Source organism: Harpia harpyja, chromosome 16, assembly GCF_026419915.1.
Source record: "Harpia harpyja isolate bHarHar1 chromosome 16, bHarHar1 primary haplotype, whole genome shotgun sequence".
In the NCBI taxonomy this organism is placed as follows: domain Eukaryota; kingdom Metazoa; phylum Chordata; class Aves; order Accipitriformes; family Accipitridae; genus Harpia; species Harpia harpyja.
Window position 1 is genome coordinate 14,164,738 of NC_068955.1, and position 18,410 is coordinate 14,183,147.

An 18,410-nucleotide genomic window follows, 5' to 3' on the forward strand; every position below is an offset into this window, starting at 1 on the left:
TTTTGGAGGTGGCAGTGTAGAAATAGTTTCTATTACAATATTAAATGTACTACTGGTAACCCCCTCCTCCACTGTAAAATCAGGAAGTCATTAGTCTTGTGTTGATGAAATGGGTCTACGTAGAGGCAAAAGCTGCTTTTGCCACAGGCTTGGCAGACAAGACAGTTCTTCATTTCCCTTACTACTTTAGATGACTGTCTTACCTTTTCAGTGTCACCTTAAAAGTTGGACAGAGGGAGGAGGGATTCCTTTAGTTTGTTCTCCAAATGTTTCTGTATATGTTCTGTTCCAAGATACTGTTCCTTTCTCCTTTGGCTATATTTTTTCCTTAAATAAAGCCCAACAGATATATTAAAGGTCTATCTCTTCTCATAGAACTTAATGCATTAATTCTTCTTTGTACTGGACAGGAAGAGTGTCCAGAGGCTGAAGCCTCTTGAAGTCTGACTTCAGTACCTTTGCTTCACTGAATTGGGACTGGTGCATCAGGTTACGGATAAGCAAGTGGGGATTAAAAAAGGCTGGTTCGTGAAATTCATCATATGATGATCACCCTTTTGACTGGATGGTGGATAATGGAGTGTATTACCTGTGTTTGTGGGAGGGGCATGCACCACATGGGTATGTGTAGAGTTATTTGTTCTCCATGAGAACAGCCACACAGTAAAATAAACTTCACATAGGGTGAGTTGGGCACCTACAGCTTGTTTTAGTGCTGTATGTCAGTAATACAGCTTTCAGTGTGTAGGCTAAAGCTACTGCATTGCTCCTCTAAGGTATAAGTTATTTGCATTGGGTATAGTTTTAAAGTAGGACTTGAGTTACTTCTGTAGACAGTCTGTTACTTTTCATTACTTGTATTCTTGGATTTCTTATCTCTGAAGAAATTTGAAGGCAAGGTATCTTGATTTGCTCTCCTATTTCTCTTGCAAGGTTATGGCCACTCATCTAATATAGACAGTTTCTAGCCTGAAAAAGCTGCAAGAGCATGAGCACTAAGTCTTGCATCACTTGCTACTATTAGCAGGAGATTAATCTGAGGAGGATGTGTAAAACGAAACTAGTGTTCTGCCCATGGCTTCTCTGTCTTGGCTTTCTTCTGGTCTTTTCATGGAACTCTGAGGGGCTGTTTGTTGGGTTTTTTTGGGGGTGGGGGGTGTTTGGGGTTTTTTACACTTACTGAATTTGTGCATGTTTGGCTGAGAAAAAAGGAGAGTAGGCAAAGATGATAATTAATAGGTGAGAGGCAGTGAAGAGATAGAATCTTTCATGTGACATCCAACCTCTACATCAGATACACTGGAAAATACAATACCTGCTGAATTTGAAATCCTTTGGATAAAGGCTGCCCATCAGGACTGGTAAGAGGAAGCTAAGGACTATTGCAGAGACCATTACGTATCTGCATCAATTAATGAGCTGATACAGGATTTTTTTTTTTTTAAGGCCCCTGAAATACTAGTTTAGAAGTGGTAGTTAAACTAGGAGACTTTGGATAAGCTTCAAACTGTTCTTCTATTATTTGAATGTGAACTAAGGTAGAAGAGAGTCCACAGTGACTTGTACTGAATCAGTGTAAATACTGCCTTACGCTGCTGAAGCGAGTGTAACTGTACAGCATGAAAATACTGTTCAAGGAAATGACTACTTAAATGCTGCTCAGTCAAGGAAGAAAGAGCTGCTTTATGTAGTAGCCTAACCTTGCACTTCTGGTTTTGCATATCTTAGCTTAAAGCTTCTCTTTTGATAGGAGTCAATGTTCTTTTGTCAGCTAAACTGCCAAATAGATGTTCTATAGGTCAGATATGAGCTTTCAGTAAGCTTTCAGTTCATTTGGGGAAAGATCTGGTCTTAAGCTAGACCCTATTACCTAGCTAATCCTCAAACTCTTTCACAGTTTGAGCTGTAGTGTTTCTCTTGTGGTGCCTAGTTAGAAAAAAACATCCATGGTAGGCACCTAAAATTATTAAAACTGTATTAAATTGCTGCAATTAGAGTATCTGAATTGTGATAGGATTTGGAAGTGGCTATGTACTCTTTTGCATTTATTTCCCTTCCCTTATGAGGACAAGGAGTTAATGGATTACTGGATTACAGTAAAGCCTGTGATTCCCTGCTGTTTCGTAAGAAGTGTTGTTATAGGGGCAAATCTCTAGCAGCATACTGGAGGAAGAAGTCAGTTCTGTGGATAGTGGTTCACTTACTGTGCAGAATATTAGAAAATGTACTCTACAGAGTTCTTAAATGTGATCAGTAGGTCACTGATCTCTTTGTCTGTAGTGATAGATATCTAATCACAACGGGATGTCCCAAGGCATAAGTCTTCAACTGCCTTTGTGCCTTTCGTGATCTTCAGCATGACAGGCACTTCTTTCCTCTGATCAAATGTATCTTGTGAAAGGGCAGCATGTACTCATGTTTTTGTTCATAACAGGATGTTAATACATAATTAAGCAAAAAGCTTCTTGGTCTGCAGCCTTGAACTGGTCAATTTCTGAACAAAACTGAAGCCATACTACCATCTTGTGAAGGTACAGTATTTTATACTAGTCTCTTTAGATTATTTGCACAGTGAGTTTGTGAACAATAGCACCAGCATCCTCCTTCAGACATACTCAGGTGGACCTGGAACTTGCACCTCTATTGTAGTAATCTAGATAGTTTAGCCAAGTGAAGGAATTTATGCAGACAAACTCACATAATGTGAGGGCAGGCATACAGGAAACAGACCACGCTAATGTATTGCTGTGTAATGTGCCTGCCTTTTGGCCTTCTTCCCTGCTGTGCTAAATAAGTAGCTGAGAGATGAGAGGAGAGGTGGAGGATGGGTTTGGTGTTTTACTTCATGAAGCTAATGATCTGCATAGCAAATGGCTAATCTATACTCTAGACCTGTAACATGAGTGTCTGTCCTGCTGGCAAGTAAAAGTAGTGGTTTAATTTGCTGATATGAGATGTAAGTACTGTAAGAGCTCTTTCACAAAGGCAAGAATGGATGCACTGATTGCTTTTGCATGAATATGTTCTTATAAGTATATGCACCATTTTTACTGTAGAGATGTTAGTGTCCGTTTTGATTTGGGCCCCCTCTTTCAACCAGTTTTTCTCTGTCCCCCGACAACAGGGTTTAAGAATGCATTGTAGTCTTAGCATCATGCTTGTAGGCTGTTTTAGCAATAGGAAAGGCAAGGGTGTAATTTGATTGCTTTATGCCAGCTACAGTGTGTTTGGATGGTGAATGTGGTGAACTTGCTCTGTACCTCGTCATGTATTCTGCTGTCTTCTGCTGGTGTTATCACTTGTAGTAAAGCTGGTATGATAAATAAAGCAATCTTACTTTCAGCTGTTTGGCTCCCTATCTGACCTGCAGCAGTACAAAATAGTAGCAGGAATATGTGTGCCAGGAGGAAAGCAGTGCTGAGGAACAGTATGGAGTTGTTGTCTTTTAAGAAGTATAGCCTTGAATCAAACTGATTATGAAAATATATCAACATATTTTGCTGAAGGGAAGTTAGTAGCAGTTTGACTGTGGTGTCTGTCCCACCTAACTTACCAATCAGCTTAGTTGCTCCTAACCTAGAGGCTAATGAAAACTACAAAACAGAAAAATTCTTGTTTGGAAAACAGTGACTCACAGCTGTCAAGGAAAACATCTTAACAACATCTTTTAAATTGAGAATTTATCTTTTGTGTAAGGACTCTGTTCTTCCCAAGTAGGTGTTCCTAGCCACTATGGAGTTCAGGGGAGAAGCTGCTGCTCTTAGCCTTGGCAGTATTTGTATTACTGCTCTCCTAAACAGAAAACTAGAGTTGTCCTGTCTTCAAGGCCTGTTTGATAATTGAATGTGAACAGAGAGGCATGTTCTCTTAGACAAATGGTAGTGCCACAAATAGTAACCATCACTACTACTTGCCTTCAAGAAGCATGACAGAATGCTGGCAAGCTTTTTCTTATGCTAATAGAGCCTCCTACACAACATGCTTTATAGTTCTTCACTCTAATAATGGCACATCTATAATCATAGGATTGTCAGATGGCCACAGGGCAAGTAAGGCTAAGAGGTAACACAATATAACGGTTCTGACCTGTGCATAAATTCAAAATAAAGGAATTTTTGGGTGGGCTCAGTTACACTGGCTGCTGGCTATAAGGAGGTTGGTGCCAGATGAGTACTGGGAACATCTAAACTTTTCTGAAGCAATTTTTTTTTGCTTTAAATATTATCAATACACCTGTCTCTCAAGAACTTGCCTGCAGAAATCTGCTCTGCTCAGTAGTTGTGTAGACACTTGTATAGAAAAGTGCTTCTCTGTTCCTTCAGGAAATAATTGTGTAGACTTGGTAAGAAACATACCAGACTCTAAATGGTTTGTATGAAAGCTAAGAACTTGTAGCAGTTCTAGTTAACCAGCAGATATGCACTTTGTGCCTCTGACTTGGCTTAGGCAGTCTACAGTTAGTATAGCAACAAATTAATCCTGATGGAGCAGGTCACTATTTAAGTGAGTCGCAAGCAGCCCACTAATTCCGACCTTGAAGCACTCACACACTCTTGCAACCCTGCTGCCAAGTTAGTATTGAGGTATATCAAGTGTTCTCTTCAAATGAACGGACTTAACAGATCCCTTTCCTGTAACTTGTTCTCTCATTCTTCCGTAGATTGTGATACAAAACTCCAAACTGAGATACGGAGGTGTTATTCATGCAGTGCTGAAGCTCTGACTGTAGCCTGGACTACTGGGAGATTTAAGAATAGTAATTGGCTATCTGAAGAGCTGGATGGCTTTTGATGTTCCCCAGTCTTTGTTAAACAAGATGGTAATTAAAGATAATGGTGTGCTGCAGACTAATTTACCTTGCCTAATGAAGGCAGTAGGCAGCACAGTGGAGCCTGAAGCCTGGCAAACTGCCAAATATGAAGTAATCGCTTCTATAAGTGCCTTGGACAGTGTTGTGGCTGGGTATCTGTTTGCTCAGGTACTCATCTTGGAGAAGATTAACAGCAGTCATACACTAGGGCTGTAAGGCTATAAACAGTATATGACTCTTCTGCAAAATAGTCAAAGCTTACTGGTTTGCAATCACCTCTTTTAATAACTTGTTATGGATATTTAATCATAGTCTTGCTAAACTGGAAAAAGCTTGAATAAGTGAAAGTGAGAAGGATGTGGCCTGAACCAATGTGGAACATAATCTTGTGCTCTGGCTTAAATACTGGCCTACCCATCAGTTTGTATTCATGACATGACCTTTATTAAGCCTATCCAAGTTTAATAGCTTGGCTACAGCACATTTTGTTGGAATACAGCTCTGATTAACTTCTTCAAACTGGGAGCTGTGTAACAGCGTGGAAGTGAGGCAGAGCAATTGCCTTTGCAAGCTGTGAACTGTAAGCCTCTAGTTCTGCAGCACAGTACTCCTTCAACTGTCATCAGTAGTGGTCTTATCTTCCTTCTCAACCATCCTTAAGGTTACTTAAGTGTTTCTAGTGATGGTAAAAATCAAATATGCATGTAGAAGTTCTTCAGTGAGTGTTACCATGGCTGAGTAATGTGATGAAAACTTCTCAGTTAATCAAACACATTTTCTTTTAACAGCCCTGCTCCCCTCCCTACTCCCCCTTCCTTAGTGGGACAGAAGATCTAGCTAAAAATTGGTCCTTTTTTTTGTTTTTGATACTTCTATTTTCTTTTTCCCTGTACATGGAACAAACTGAAGCTACCTGCCACTGTGAGGTTTTGTTTTGCTTTGTTGTCCTCCAATGTAAACAATAAATTGAGTTTGAATAAGGTTACCATGCAGCATAACTGCTGGAGATCAGGAAATCTGTTTTTAGATAATTCAGCCTGGTTTTAACTCATGAGTTATCCTAAGCATTGTTACATGACTGTCCTCAGTAACATTCAACACGCAATGTACTAGTGCTGCTCTCTAAAACTCCAATTTCAGGCACGTGTAGACTGTAATGTGTTAAGGAGACAACTTAAGACTTAATCCTTCAACTGGATTTCCAATGTATGGAGTTAAACTTTTATCACTAGCTAGTTGCTATGCTATTTATGTTTGGTCGAGGTCTAGATGAGATTATATACTGTATTCAAAATAGAACAGCCTGAAAGAATTATTCAAAACAGGCTTTTCATATGCTGTGCAAGTTTTTAACTTTAAGAGAATAAGCTTCAGATGTGAATTTGCTGCTTAATATGGGTGTTCCTGTCAACTCACTGCTACAGCTGTGTGCACAGGGGGTGGGATTTTGCTTTTTGTGTTGCTGAGGCTGCAATCCACTTCTACCAAAGGTGCTGACTTCACAAATTCCTGAAGTATTTTAGTCAGGCTTCCCTTAATGCTCTGTTGCTTGCTTAGGACACAAAGAACCCAGTTTCTAGCAGTAACTGATAATCTGCGAGCATAATGGGTAGATAATGCTGCTTGAAAGGTTTGCCCAGAGGTTTTGGTGATTTAAAAAAAAAAAAAAAATACGATGGCCTTGATTTTTGTCTTGGGTTAAGAAAAACTGGCTGACATGTACTTACTTTTGTTCCCCCTTCCTACCACCATTTTTAACATCGGTGCTTATTGAGGTTAGAGAAACAGCAGCTAATAATTCAAAGTAAATATTGCAGTGTGCTTTCCTTACAAACAGAACCTAAAGATATAGAGAGCAAGGACCTAGCTTCCAAACTTAGGTAATTAAATACCCTACTTGGGTTAGCAATATCCCAGACTGAGGTCAGTGTTCTCTGCCCCATTAATCTAAACGAAGTACAAAATCTCCAGACTCACTGGTAACACTTTAATGAGATGCACTCTTCACTTGGTAAAAGGGAACAGAAATGAATAGTTTTAGAAATGAAAATTTTCATCTGGAGCAGATGAATTGCTGAAAATGAGAAGTGTTTTCAAGTCTTTTTCAAGAGTGCTAGTGTGATAGTGTACAAAATTGGAGTGTTGTTTATTTACATAAACACTTGCACCCTTTTGGCATATGTTACTGTGGCCCTCTTCATGGAGTGTGGACCCAGGAGCAAAAGCCTTGCTTCAGTCTAGTAGTGAATTCTAAACGCTGGCAAGTATCTTAGACATGAACACTTTGCTATCTCTGCCATGTGCACAGGACAAATAATCTAATCCAACTAAGACAAATCTAAAATCTATAGTAGAAGACACTTAAAGCCTCAGGTTGTATGAGCTGCTGCTTATTTATAGAGTAAATAGTGTTACTGCTTTAAAACCAAGTTACTTTAGGTTGGCATGTTAAACTAGAAGAAAACTCATGTTGCATAATATATTAGTGAAAACTGGTTAAACTTTGTGATCCCAACAGATACATCTTAAACTGATGGAAGTATACTGTGATCTCCACCTTGTCATTTTAGAGGTTAATTGGAGTTTCTAGGTGAAATTAAAACTGTGGACTTATCTCCTGCTTTATCTGAAACCCAAGATGCTTACAGATAGCAACTACAAGTTATGTTTCAGAACAGGTATTGTGAATTCTTGAGCTCTGCAAATGCTTAACTTCTTAAAAGCAGTAAGTGGACGAGTAGGTACAAGCAGTTTTTCAGTGTTGGATATGGGGGAAGTTGGGGTTCTTTTACCATGTGGAGCACCTGTCCAGGCACCCTGCACTTCAGTGTTTTGAGCAGCACCCCTTATAAAACAGTGTTGTAGAATGGAAAAATTCCATTTTAAGCAAATCTATAGGTATTTTGTTAAAATGACAAGGCAAACCCAAGAGTTGCTTCTATTTTGGGCCTAACTTGTTTTCATTTGTACAGCGTGCTAGTCTTGCCACATGTTTGTATTCTTGTGGCCATTATTATAGGCATATTAATACAAACCAGTTTTCTGGATCTTATGCAAGAGTTGGTTTTGGAAGTGCATAACTTCAGTTTCTTTTTTTGAGTCTAAATCAAGAAATTACAAAATCTGGATTAATTTGTATTTGGCATGGGATTGCCTTATACTTTGCTACTGACCTATCCTGAGGCACTTGTTTCCTTGACTTATTTAATCACCTTTCATCTGGCCTGTTGTCAGATCATCTTTGGAATGGTAAAGGGGTGATTAAGAGTCATTGGGTGACACAGGAGGTTTGGATGTGCAAATGTAGTAGGATGTTTAAATGCTGTGAGTTGTGTGGAAGAAAGGGGTGAGATCTGGAGGTGCTTCAGGATGCTGGTCCTGAACTGCTCTTCAAGCCTTGTCACATACCCTGCTTGCACTGACATGGCTGTAGTGATTGGAGTGGCGTGGGGGAAAGTGGGATGTGAAAGCAGGGCATCTGATCCCCACTACTCATAAGGTTGGATGATTTTCAAACGGGGCCAAGAAACTTTTATTCATAACCTTGTAGCCAAGTATATGTGATGAAGAGTAAAGGAAGTTGTTTTTTTTTCTGCTGCTAGTTGATGTTTTGGAAACTGCTTGAAAGTTTGAGTAGGTACAGGTCTGAATTTCCGATGCAATTAGATGGCTAGTTCTGCATTGCTGAAGTGGACTTTATTTGCTTCCTTCAAACTTCACGCAACTGAATAGAATGCCTGAGTTGGATATTTTACCCTACCATGCTCACTCATGTAGGAGATGGACCCAGACCTCTATAGAATCTCAATCGCCAAAACCTAAAATGCTAAAAAGTAATAAGCTGCTTTGGTTTGGACTATGCAAGTATTACTTGAATAAGCTTGCATTATCAGATTTTAAACTGCAGCTTATTTCTCTGGATATCTAACTTGAACTGGCACTAGAAATTCTAATAATTATTCTTGGAATCAAAAGTTGATATGAAATATAGACTGTGCTAAGAAGCCTAAGGTGGTAAAATCACCTAAAAAATGTGAATTTTAACTGTTTCTGGTTTTTCAAGTGACTTTCATGTGGCATCTTGGAATTCTGAACTTAGGCATGTATCCTATCTGTCTGAGGTCTTTTGAGTCTTTGGGCTACTCATAAGTTTACTGCTTTTCCTGTTCAGTGTCTCTTAAGAATGTTTTTAAAGCTGTTGAACTGAATGACCATTCAATAGAGGAACAGTAAATTGGTTTGTCCTTAAGGTGAGGAATAACACAAGCTGTTTGTTTGTAAGATTGTGTTTAGGAGACTCTTTCCTTCAGAGCAAACCTAGTAATCAAACTGTCAATCTAGTAATCAAATTGGAAGTAAAATTCAGTTTTCTCTTGCCAGTTTAAGGAATAGAAAAACTGAAGCATTTGTGAAAGTCAGTAATAAAGGCATCTCAGACTAATTGTATGCAACTGATACCATCTAAAGTCTGCAAAGTTTCTTGAAACAGGGAGGTCCTTTTAGCTTCTCAAATTCCTCTATAAAGCAATGCTTAAGTTACCTCTGTGATGTTTAGCTTCATCTAGTCTTACTACTGGAAAGGGAGAGTAATAATTCCTCCTGATGTTTGTATGTCCACACAGCGTCATTGGGTAGAAAGAAGCTTAGCATGACAGAGGGCTGTCCAAAGCACTGTATCCTGATATGTGTTCCTTTGATTTCAGGCAAAAGTAAAGAAGCGGAGATAAAGAGGATAAATAAAGAACTAGCAAACATTCGGTCAAAATTTAAAGGTAAGTGACTTGATCATACTAAACTATACATATGTCCTCATATGACATTTCTCTATGGGTTTTTGTTTTGTTTTTACATGTTTAGACTTTTTTGTCAACTGCTGATGGAAGCAAAATGCTAGAGCAGGCTGTTAGAATAACTATTGAAAATGTTCTCTTAACTACAGAACTTCTTGGCAGTCCTGTGATTCTTGGCCATAACAGAAGAAAAGTCCCTCCTATATCAAAGAATTGAGCTAGGGTTCACAAACTTTTTCTAATACTTTGCATCCTTACCATGTAACTACTCAGCCTGTTTTCTTCCAGAAGGCTGTGAACTAGTCTGAAGAAACATGGGTGGATGTAGTTATTTCTGGTAAAACAGTATCTGTTTAGACTTCTCCTCCTTCCCCTCTCTCTCTCCACTCCCTGCTCCTCGCTGACCCCTTTAGGGAAGTAATGGGTTAGACTATCTTCTAGCAGAATTAAGATAAAAATATGTAGTTGATGAAGCCATACATCTTGACCACTCCCACAAGCAACAGCAATACAAATTACTCATATGAAACAAAAGATATGCAGTGACTAATTCCATCCTCATGCATTCCAGGAGGCAGCAATTAACTTTTAAACAACACATGGTAAAACTCATGCTGTAACTGTATTCAAGTTGTGTATGTGGCCTCAAAGATTCTGAGGGGTGGCTGAAATGCTTTTGAATAGAGTTCTAGCAGTAGTGGCTGTGGCAAACGTTCCATTTAAATAGATATGGGGCTGTGTGTGTAGCTAGATAAGGTGTTGCGGTGTGGGGGTTGCATGTGAACACAGCAAATTCTGAAGCTGCATATTACACCTGTTTACCTTAATTATCTACCCTGACTTAGACTAGTGTGTCCATTTGGAAAACTCAGTGCATTAACAAAGCCTGAAAAAACTTTCCTGAACTTCATAGGGATCTGTTGCTACTTTTTAAGTGGTATGTCTCTTAAAGGCATATGAAGACCTGCAAAAACTTGAGTGTCAACAACAGCTTGGAAGGGAAAAGGTGACCACAGTGCAAGACACTCAAGAAAAGTTAAGAAATGCTTCTGAAGTAGAAGCCATCACATGCCTCTGTGCTAACATTTTTCTCTTGGATATCCAAATATGCTTTATCCAGATTTGTAACTTCAGTGGTAGGGTAACTGAGGAAATTTTAATGGCTGCTTTTCTAGGGTAAATAGAAAAAGGAACTTTTGTTTGGTCACCTCCCTATGCTGTCACATTGTTTTTCGATTCCTTTTCATTGCAAAGTTTCCATCTAACACTGATGTTGGTCTGATTTTTGCCAGAAGTAGCAGGCTTTGCGTAGTCTGTTCTACAGACTGTTCTCTGTCACCCTATCAAAGTCTAAAACTTGTGTCCATTTTCCAGACAGTGACCAGCAGATACTGCCTTCATGTGCTAAGTATGCATGCACAGTAAGCAACTAGCACATAGTTCAAGGGTCTGCTAGAAACCTGCACACAAGAGTAACAGCCATTTTTCTTAGTTCCAGCTGTGTGATCAAAGGGGATCATCTTATTGCCTAGTAAATATAAGCATAAAATTGTAACTTTTAAATAAAGCAGTTTAATCTCCAAGCCAGATCTGTGCTAGATGAATTAAGTATATCTTCCAGATAGAGACTGAGTTTAATTAAAAAGTGTTTAAGAGGTTTTTGTACACTTAAGAGGTTACTCCAAGTTTCATGTTACTTCGTTTCAACTAATTTCATTAAGTTGATTAATCTGGAAGATACAGCCACAAAGACTGCTTGTTTTCTCTTGGTCTGTAGATATATTAACAATTATTCCACCTATGCCCTTCTGTGATCAAGAACAACTAGAGGTTAATGCCTAGTTGGAAACCTTGCTACAGTCACACTAACACAGAAATCTAGTTCTTTCAGCAACTTAACTTCGGGGTACACCACCTTTTTTATCTTGATTTGATTGATGGGCAAGCTTTAGTTTGTTTGCAAAACCTAATCAATTTTTCACTAATGAAACTGGAACAGACTAAGTCTTCAGTTTGCAGTGAAGGTATGAAAACTTCAAAAGGCAAAAAAATTCAAAGTTATTGAAGCTGCTGTAGAACCTTGCTGCCTACTGTCTGTTCTGGTGTTCTTGAAGCATGAAGAAGGTTCTGTCAGACCTGCTCACTTCACTGCTGGAGTTAAACTTGCTGTTGTAAAGGAATGCAATAAGGAATTGCAGAAAAGTTCATAATGGTTAAGGCTGTTTGAGTACTGACTTGCAGGGATATAGTCCAGTTCTTACTGTTTGGCTGTGTTCATAAAAGCCTGTCCAGTTCTGTTCCTCAGTTTTGCAAGGTATTTTGTGGCTTAAATACAAAAATAATTAAAAGTACATGCACAGTAAATTCTTCTCTGGTTAATCATGATGCGGGGGAGAAATGATCATAGGAACCCTTGGCTGTGTAGAACCACGAATCAGGCAATGATCAGAGAATGGAGGTGCTTTCAGCAAAGTAGTGCAGTAACTTCAGCTTGTGTACCTTTTGTAGCATCTTTTAAGCACAGTTTAAATAGTTTTGAATAAATGTCAGTGTGTGCTCATTCAGTAGCTTCAGTGAAAGATGACTAAACCTTCCCATAAGCTGATCTTCATTATGGCCACTTAATTACTGAATTTGTATGGATTTTAGGTGAAAAATCTTACTTAACTGAAGACAATTTGATGTAGCCTGAAGGAAAACTAGACATAAATGTCACAATTTGGAAGAAGCTGAGTTTGGATAATGTGTGTAACTGCTTGAGGCCTTGAGAGTGTGAGGAGGTGATAGCTGTGTATCTTTCTGCTGCAGAAGTTCTACAAGGGCTTTGTGGTGCATGGTTCTTCCTTGCAGAAGGGCTGTATAAAAATAAACAGACCTTCATAATACATTTTGTTCTTGGTTTAAGTGAAGATCATTCAGTTTAACTCAGTTTCTTTTTATGTAGCTCTGACTTTTTAAAATGTTTTTAAATATTTTGGATTAAGACAAATGTGTGATTGTGAAAGTAAGATGAAGTCCCTTGCTAAATAATTATGGGGAATATTGGTGCCCTGGGTTAATTACCTGGCCAAAGATGCAGCTGTTGGACTGGCTGCATTGTTGTAACCAGGGAAAAGTCTGACTATAAGAAGCAAGGCTGGCAGTAGTGCCTCTTGACATGGATATGTTCTTGCTTGAGACTAGCATAAGAGACTGGAATACTACAAGTATCTTTCCCTTCCTCTGGACCTTTACACTCTTCAGCATACTCTGTTGCAGTGTCTAGACCCCCACCCCATGTAACTTGCAAGATACATTCTTCTACTGTTACAGACAGAGGCTAAGTATTTCTACTTTTGTTCTATCATGCAAGTAGCCGGCAAGTCTGTTACCTGCCTTATGTTTGGGTGACCTGCTATTTAAAGTACCCTTGTACTTAACAGGCTGGGATGAGGCTATGTAAAGTACCCTTGTACTTAACAGGCTGGGATGAGGCTGCATGTCTCTGGAAAAGTCATACTTTTCTTGAACTGATGGAATGTGCGCTATGGCTTTGGGTTCTGATCTGGTTTCTGTGCTCCAAGCTCAGAAGGAATCTAGAATCTCTGTACTTAAGGTGACTTTGTCTCTTGTTTCAGCATGAGGAAGCTCTATTTCTGAGGTCAGTGTGTCCTTGACAGTTGCTTTAAATGCTTCTGCATTAACTGAGATAAGATGCATATAGTAGAGAGAAACTACAGCAGTGTAATAAAGCAGAAGTTGTAGGAGTTAAGTGTGGAGAAATACTATTGCTTTTGTTTTACATGTTTAGACTGTAAGTTGATTTTACTCCCATGCTTGAGTCAAACTAGAAGTCTGGCTGTCATAGTAATTGCTTTGTAAATGAGTGGAAAAAAAAAAATGAAAAAACATCTGGTTTATTAACTTGTTGTGTCACTTTGATCTCTCAGAGCAGAATTTGTGTACTAATGAAACTGCCCACAAATCTATAAGCTGTTCCTGCAGTCAAAGGAAATTTGTTCCCTGCTTGATTCAGGCTTGTTCTTTTTTCCAGATCTGTCATTAGATTGTAGTTTTGTTCTGATTGCTTAATAGGGTTTCTGTTACAGATTTTTGGCTTGTGCAGAAGTACCCCAATGTCAGTTGATAATCTCTTAGTTAGTTGATAATCTAATTATTTTTTTACTTCAGCTTACTTGTTTTCACAAATTCAAGCAAGCCTTTTCTATTGTCCCAAACTACACAGTAACCCTTTGCAGGAAGTTCAAGAAAACCTCTAAATACCTGTTTTAAACAGAAGCTGTGTAACAGTAAATTGCTTTCCTGGCGGGCTGTGAAAGTGTAGTCTTTATATTTACAATGGGTCTGGTTAGTCACACTGTCTTCTGATCATCTAAGAGATGTTTGAAGGCAATCAGACAGTAAAATAATAAAGTGTCTTCACTGACAAAGTGAATTGTTGGAAGTGAAACCAAGCTTCAAATATCACCTGCGTTGTAGGACTGCTCTAGTAATACTCTCTTTGGTGGTAGTAGTATGGTAACTAAATACTTAGCTTATGGATTTGTATGGATTGTCTGCCACAAATATTCAGCCTTTCATTTAGAGGGCTTGGACTGTCACTCTTACGGAAAGACAAATCTTGTCTCAAGGTGTAGATGCATTCATAAAAAGCAACTTCATTTTTCTTAGCCTCTAAGCTAGTAGTAGGCCTTCTGATACAGTATAGCACTGGATTGCTGTCAACTGCATGAACATGGGTCAGTGTCAACCTAGGAAGGAAGCACACTGAATGGGAAGAAACACTTAAGGGTGTTGTCCGTTCTGTTTTGCATAAGCCGTGACTGCAGTTTTTAAAGTGAAGGTTGTCTTGTCTTTGAGATAGCAATCAACCATCTGGATGCTAGTGAGACTAGACTTGTCAGGCTTCCTTACCCTCTACCCCACAGTGAACATCCCACAGGACTAAACTGCCTTCTTTCCCCCTCTGACTGGTAGCAGGCTCTGTAGCTGTGCAGCAGGCTGGTTTTTGAGTATATGAATTAGTTACAAAAGCAGCTGTTGTTTTTTAACACATAGTCCAAATTAGAGACAGAAGGTGCTGCCTGGGAACCAAAGGGTCTCATAATGCATTTGTGCCTTATTTCTTCCTTTTTGGAAGGCTGTGTGAAAGAGATCTATGAGCAATGAAACCCAAAACTTCCCTGTTTAAACGGTAGAGAGGTGATGCACAGAAATGTGAAAGTAGTAATTCTTTCTTAATAATAGTACCATTTGCTGATCAGCTGTTAATAATTTCTTTCTTAGAAAAATGACTAAAACTTTCCAGGGAAAGCAAGTAGCCTTTGAAATGCCCACTGTGCTCAAAACCTGCTGACATGCATTCTGAATCCTTCCTGTTTCTGCTGACTTGATTTGCAGTACTTGCAAATGTTCCCAAAAACATTTAAAAATGAGCTGAGTTAAAAGAAATGATTGTGTATGGCAGTAAAGATAACAGAACATGTGAAACTTCCTTCTGATCTTATTTGGATGTTTGCTTGAAGCTGGGGGAAGCTGTACTATTTTAGCACATACTTAAGCAATGAGACTTGTTAGTTATGTTCAAAATGGAACCTTTATAACTCTTTGTAAATGCTACTTGGGAGGGAGAGGAATTGCATAGTTAAACTTGAAATTTCAATAAGAATCTGAATCAAAGACTTCTTCAAAACACAGCTGGAGGTAGGCAACTACAGTGAGACCTTTGACTGCAATGCTTTTTTAAAATTTCATTATTTAATTAGCACAGCAATTGAAAAAGACAATGATATTCTATTATTGCTGGGAACTAAAGGCTTTAAAGAAGACTTCTAGTAACTGTTACTTGGCTTAAGTTTATAAGATTGACTGTTACTGAGAACCTTCATACTGACTTCAGTTCTGCATAACAAGGGACAGAAGCTTTTGAAAGCAGTCAGTAAACTATTTTTTTTCTGTCTTAAGAAAACGTGTTTTCTGTCTTAAAAAAATCAGGTACTGATTTTTACAATATTCTTTGGTAGCACATGATGGAGAAAGAAGCTGCTTTTTCCTTGTTAAGTAGGATGGTGGTGTGTTTTGAGCTTGATTGCATGGAATAGTTCCATCAAAAATGCTTCACATACCCCAAGATCCAAGGACCTTGCTAATCTGAGCTCTTAAAATACTGGTATCTTGGAAGGATATAATGCTTTAAATAGCTGGTCCTAAACCTGAAAAAAGGAATTGCCAAACCATGACAAATGCTTTGTTGTGAAAGTTGATGTGGTTCAGAGTATACATACTTTCATCTGCTTATGTTCTTCATTAAGCAATTGGGTTGCAGTGTTCTATACTCCCTCTTCTCTTCTGATCTCACAAAGGCAACACCAGCATCATTTGAGAAGATGAGAGAATAGGGTTTATACTTGTGACTTTTGTGTATTGCTGATGGATTGTACGCTAACAGGCAGCTGCAGTTCAATCTCTTGGACTCCTAGGAACTCCAGTCTTGGAGACTGGTTGGGGTTTTCACTTATGGTAAAGTTTCTGTGAAAGCTACTTTCTGATGCCTTTTGGTGTATTTGTATCTCAGAGAAGCAACTAATGATATGAATGCTATTAAATACCATAGCAAGTCCTCAATTGTGTAGATCTCATCCAGTAGAGGAACACTGACTAAAATGGATTCAGCTTATTTAGTGTCCCCTTCTGTGAATCATAATAGTATCTGGTAATGGTATCCAGCATCACCTGTTCCTTTAGTCAGTCACCTGGAAACAGCTGTCATGTCATGAGTTGGCATGTTCTTATTGCTAAGTAATATAAAGCCCCCCGCACCCCCGGTTTGTTCACTGATTATTTCTTTTCCTTCCAGATCTTGTGCAGAAGACCAATTGAAAGTCAAATCCTAAGAGCTTGTAGAAACTTTTCTTAAGCAGCTGAAAAATGTTTAAAAACTAAAGCTGTCACTTTGCCTTTTCCTGTAATTTTTTTTTTTCTTGCCTCTCCTGAGGAAGGAAGCTATCTTTGATTTGCATCTCCCTACCATGATGGAATGGGAAGAAGCTTCTGCTCTTGAGTACCATTTTCTTGGGAAAATAATATAACAGGAGGTATTATTTCCCCTGTTATAAATACAGAAGACTTTGTTCATCTGCTGCTCAAGCCATAGTTTGAAGGCCACAGCAGATAGACTGGCATGGCTGAATATCTACTCTTCCCTCTGGCCATATTGCTTCCAAAGAAGGGGAAAAAAAACCCAACCCCAGACTTTCTCCCCCCAAATCTGGATGTCTCGCTCTGTTTTTTCCTAATGTTAATTCAGATGTCTAGTAAAGCAAACTGCCCTGGACTTGTTTGCTGGCTCAGCAGGAAAATAGCGTTATGGCAGCAAACTGTAAATGTGACTTAAAGAAAACATGTCTTTGGGCAGCTTTCTGCAGAGCTGGCTGTTGTCAGAGGATCCAGTATAGCAGCATTTCACTGTCATGAGTATCTTCAGTAATGCTTCCTTCATGTATCTAAGTAAAATGTGACGTGTATTGGCTTTGGTGGTACGGACCTGAAGGCAACTTTTCTTTGCGCAGCATAAAAATAGCTTGAAGGTAAAGCTGCTTTTTGTTGGTAACTGATATGCTGTCTGTGCTGGTTAAAAAAAAAACAAAACCCAACCAAAACCCTCAGACGAAGGGTGTCTAAAGACTCAGATTTGAAGGGTATCCTTGTCCATATTAAAATGGCAGTCATGTGCTTAAATTTTTCTCAGTTGAAATAAAACTAAATAATAGAAGTTTCTAGAGTTGAAACAGAAAGCACCCCCCCAAAACGCATAGTTGCAGCCTGTATGCATAACCTTTTATCATTGTCTACTTCAGTGTGCCAGTATGCTTTCTCTTAGTTCACTAATGTTACATGGCTTCACACATTGATGGTAGTGCTCATTCCTTCACAAACTATAAGCTTATAGTGATAAGGTTTCTGTTGGTTTTATACAGTCAGTGAATGTAGTGTGAAATCTATGGGAGCTGTAGATGCATGTGGCATGAGAAATCAAACCTGCTTTTGCACCAGTGGATGAGAAGGACAAAGGAGAAACTTCTATACTACTAAGATTCTGTATTAAATATTTAGCTGCATACTACATAAATCAGAAGTGTGGTTTGTTTTGTTTTGGTTTTTTTTTTTTTTTAAAAAAGCAGCTTTGAGCTTTTTTTGGTAAGGGCAATGAGTTAGGGATATCTTATTTAAGCTTTACTTTATGCAGTGCTATTCTGGCTGAACTTGCCCTTCACTGAGGAATATACACTGATCTGACAGACTAGTTATTCTGGGCCCAGAGTGCAGAGGCTAAGGAGCTTATATAGCCTTTTAGGCAGCAGCATCTATCAAAATTTTATTACCCTGACTGAACTCTCTAGCATTCAGGCTTGCCTGATTTAGTGGATACTCCTTTATCTCTTGATTTGGGGTAGGGAGAGAATGTTGTGCAAAAAGTATATGTTCACATGCCCTTTTCTTCAGGAAAAGAAGTCGTCTGCCTGATGAGCTGTAAGCTGCTGTACTGTTCCATGTAGCTTTTACAAGCTTCTAAAATACAGCAGTCCTACAACATAAGGCTAAACCTATTTAGGGTGCATTTTTCTTCTAAAACTGAAATAATTGTGAATACTTTTATTTTACAAATGCTTTAAAGCTCTCATGGTAATCTCATTTCATGTGTTTTTTTTCAATACTTTGGGATATGGCTCTACCATTCTATCTTTTTAAAAAGACTTGCTGTTTTTATTTTGTTGCTACTGAGTTCTTTACTGTGGTGCACTTCAGGAAGT

The 18,410-nt window shown here is 38.7% G+C and overlaps 1 protein-coding gene across 6 annotated transcripts in view; it reads left to right on the forward strand.

Moving 5' to 3' along the window:
* Window positions 1–18,410, forward strand: part of AP2A2 (adaptor related protein complex 2 subunit alpha 2) — a 46,092-nt gene that overhangs the window by 4,428 nt on the left and 23,254 nt on the right. For 5 of the 6 annotated variants that reach the window (XM_052812064.1, XM_052812066.1, XM_052812068.1 and 2 more), the window contains exon 2: window positions 9,514–9,582. In XM_052812064.1, coding sequence (XP_052668024.1) covers window positions 9,514–9,582 — 69 coding nt within the window. Of the gene's footprint in view, window positions 1–2,180; window positions 2,532–9,513; window positions 9,583–18,410 lie in introns of those variants that run through there. The other variant, XM_052812070.1, reaches the window with a different exon arrangement.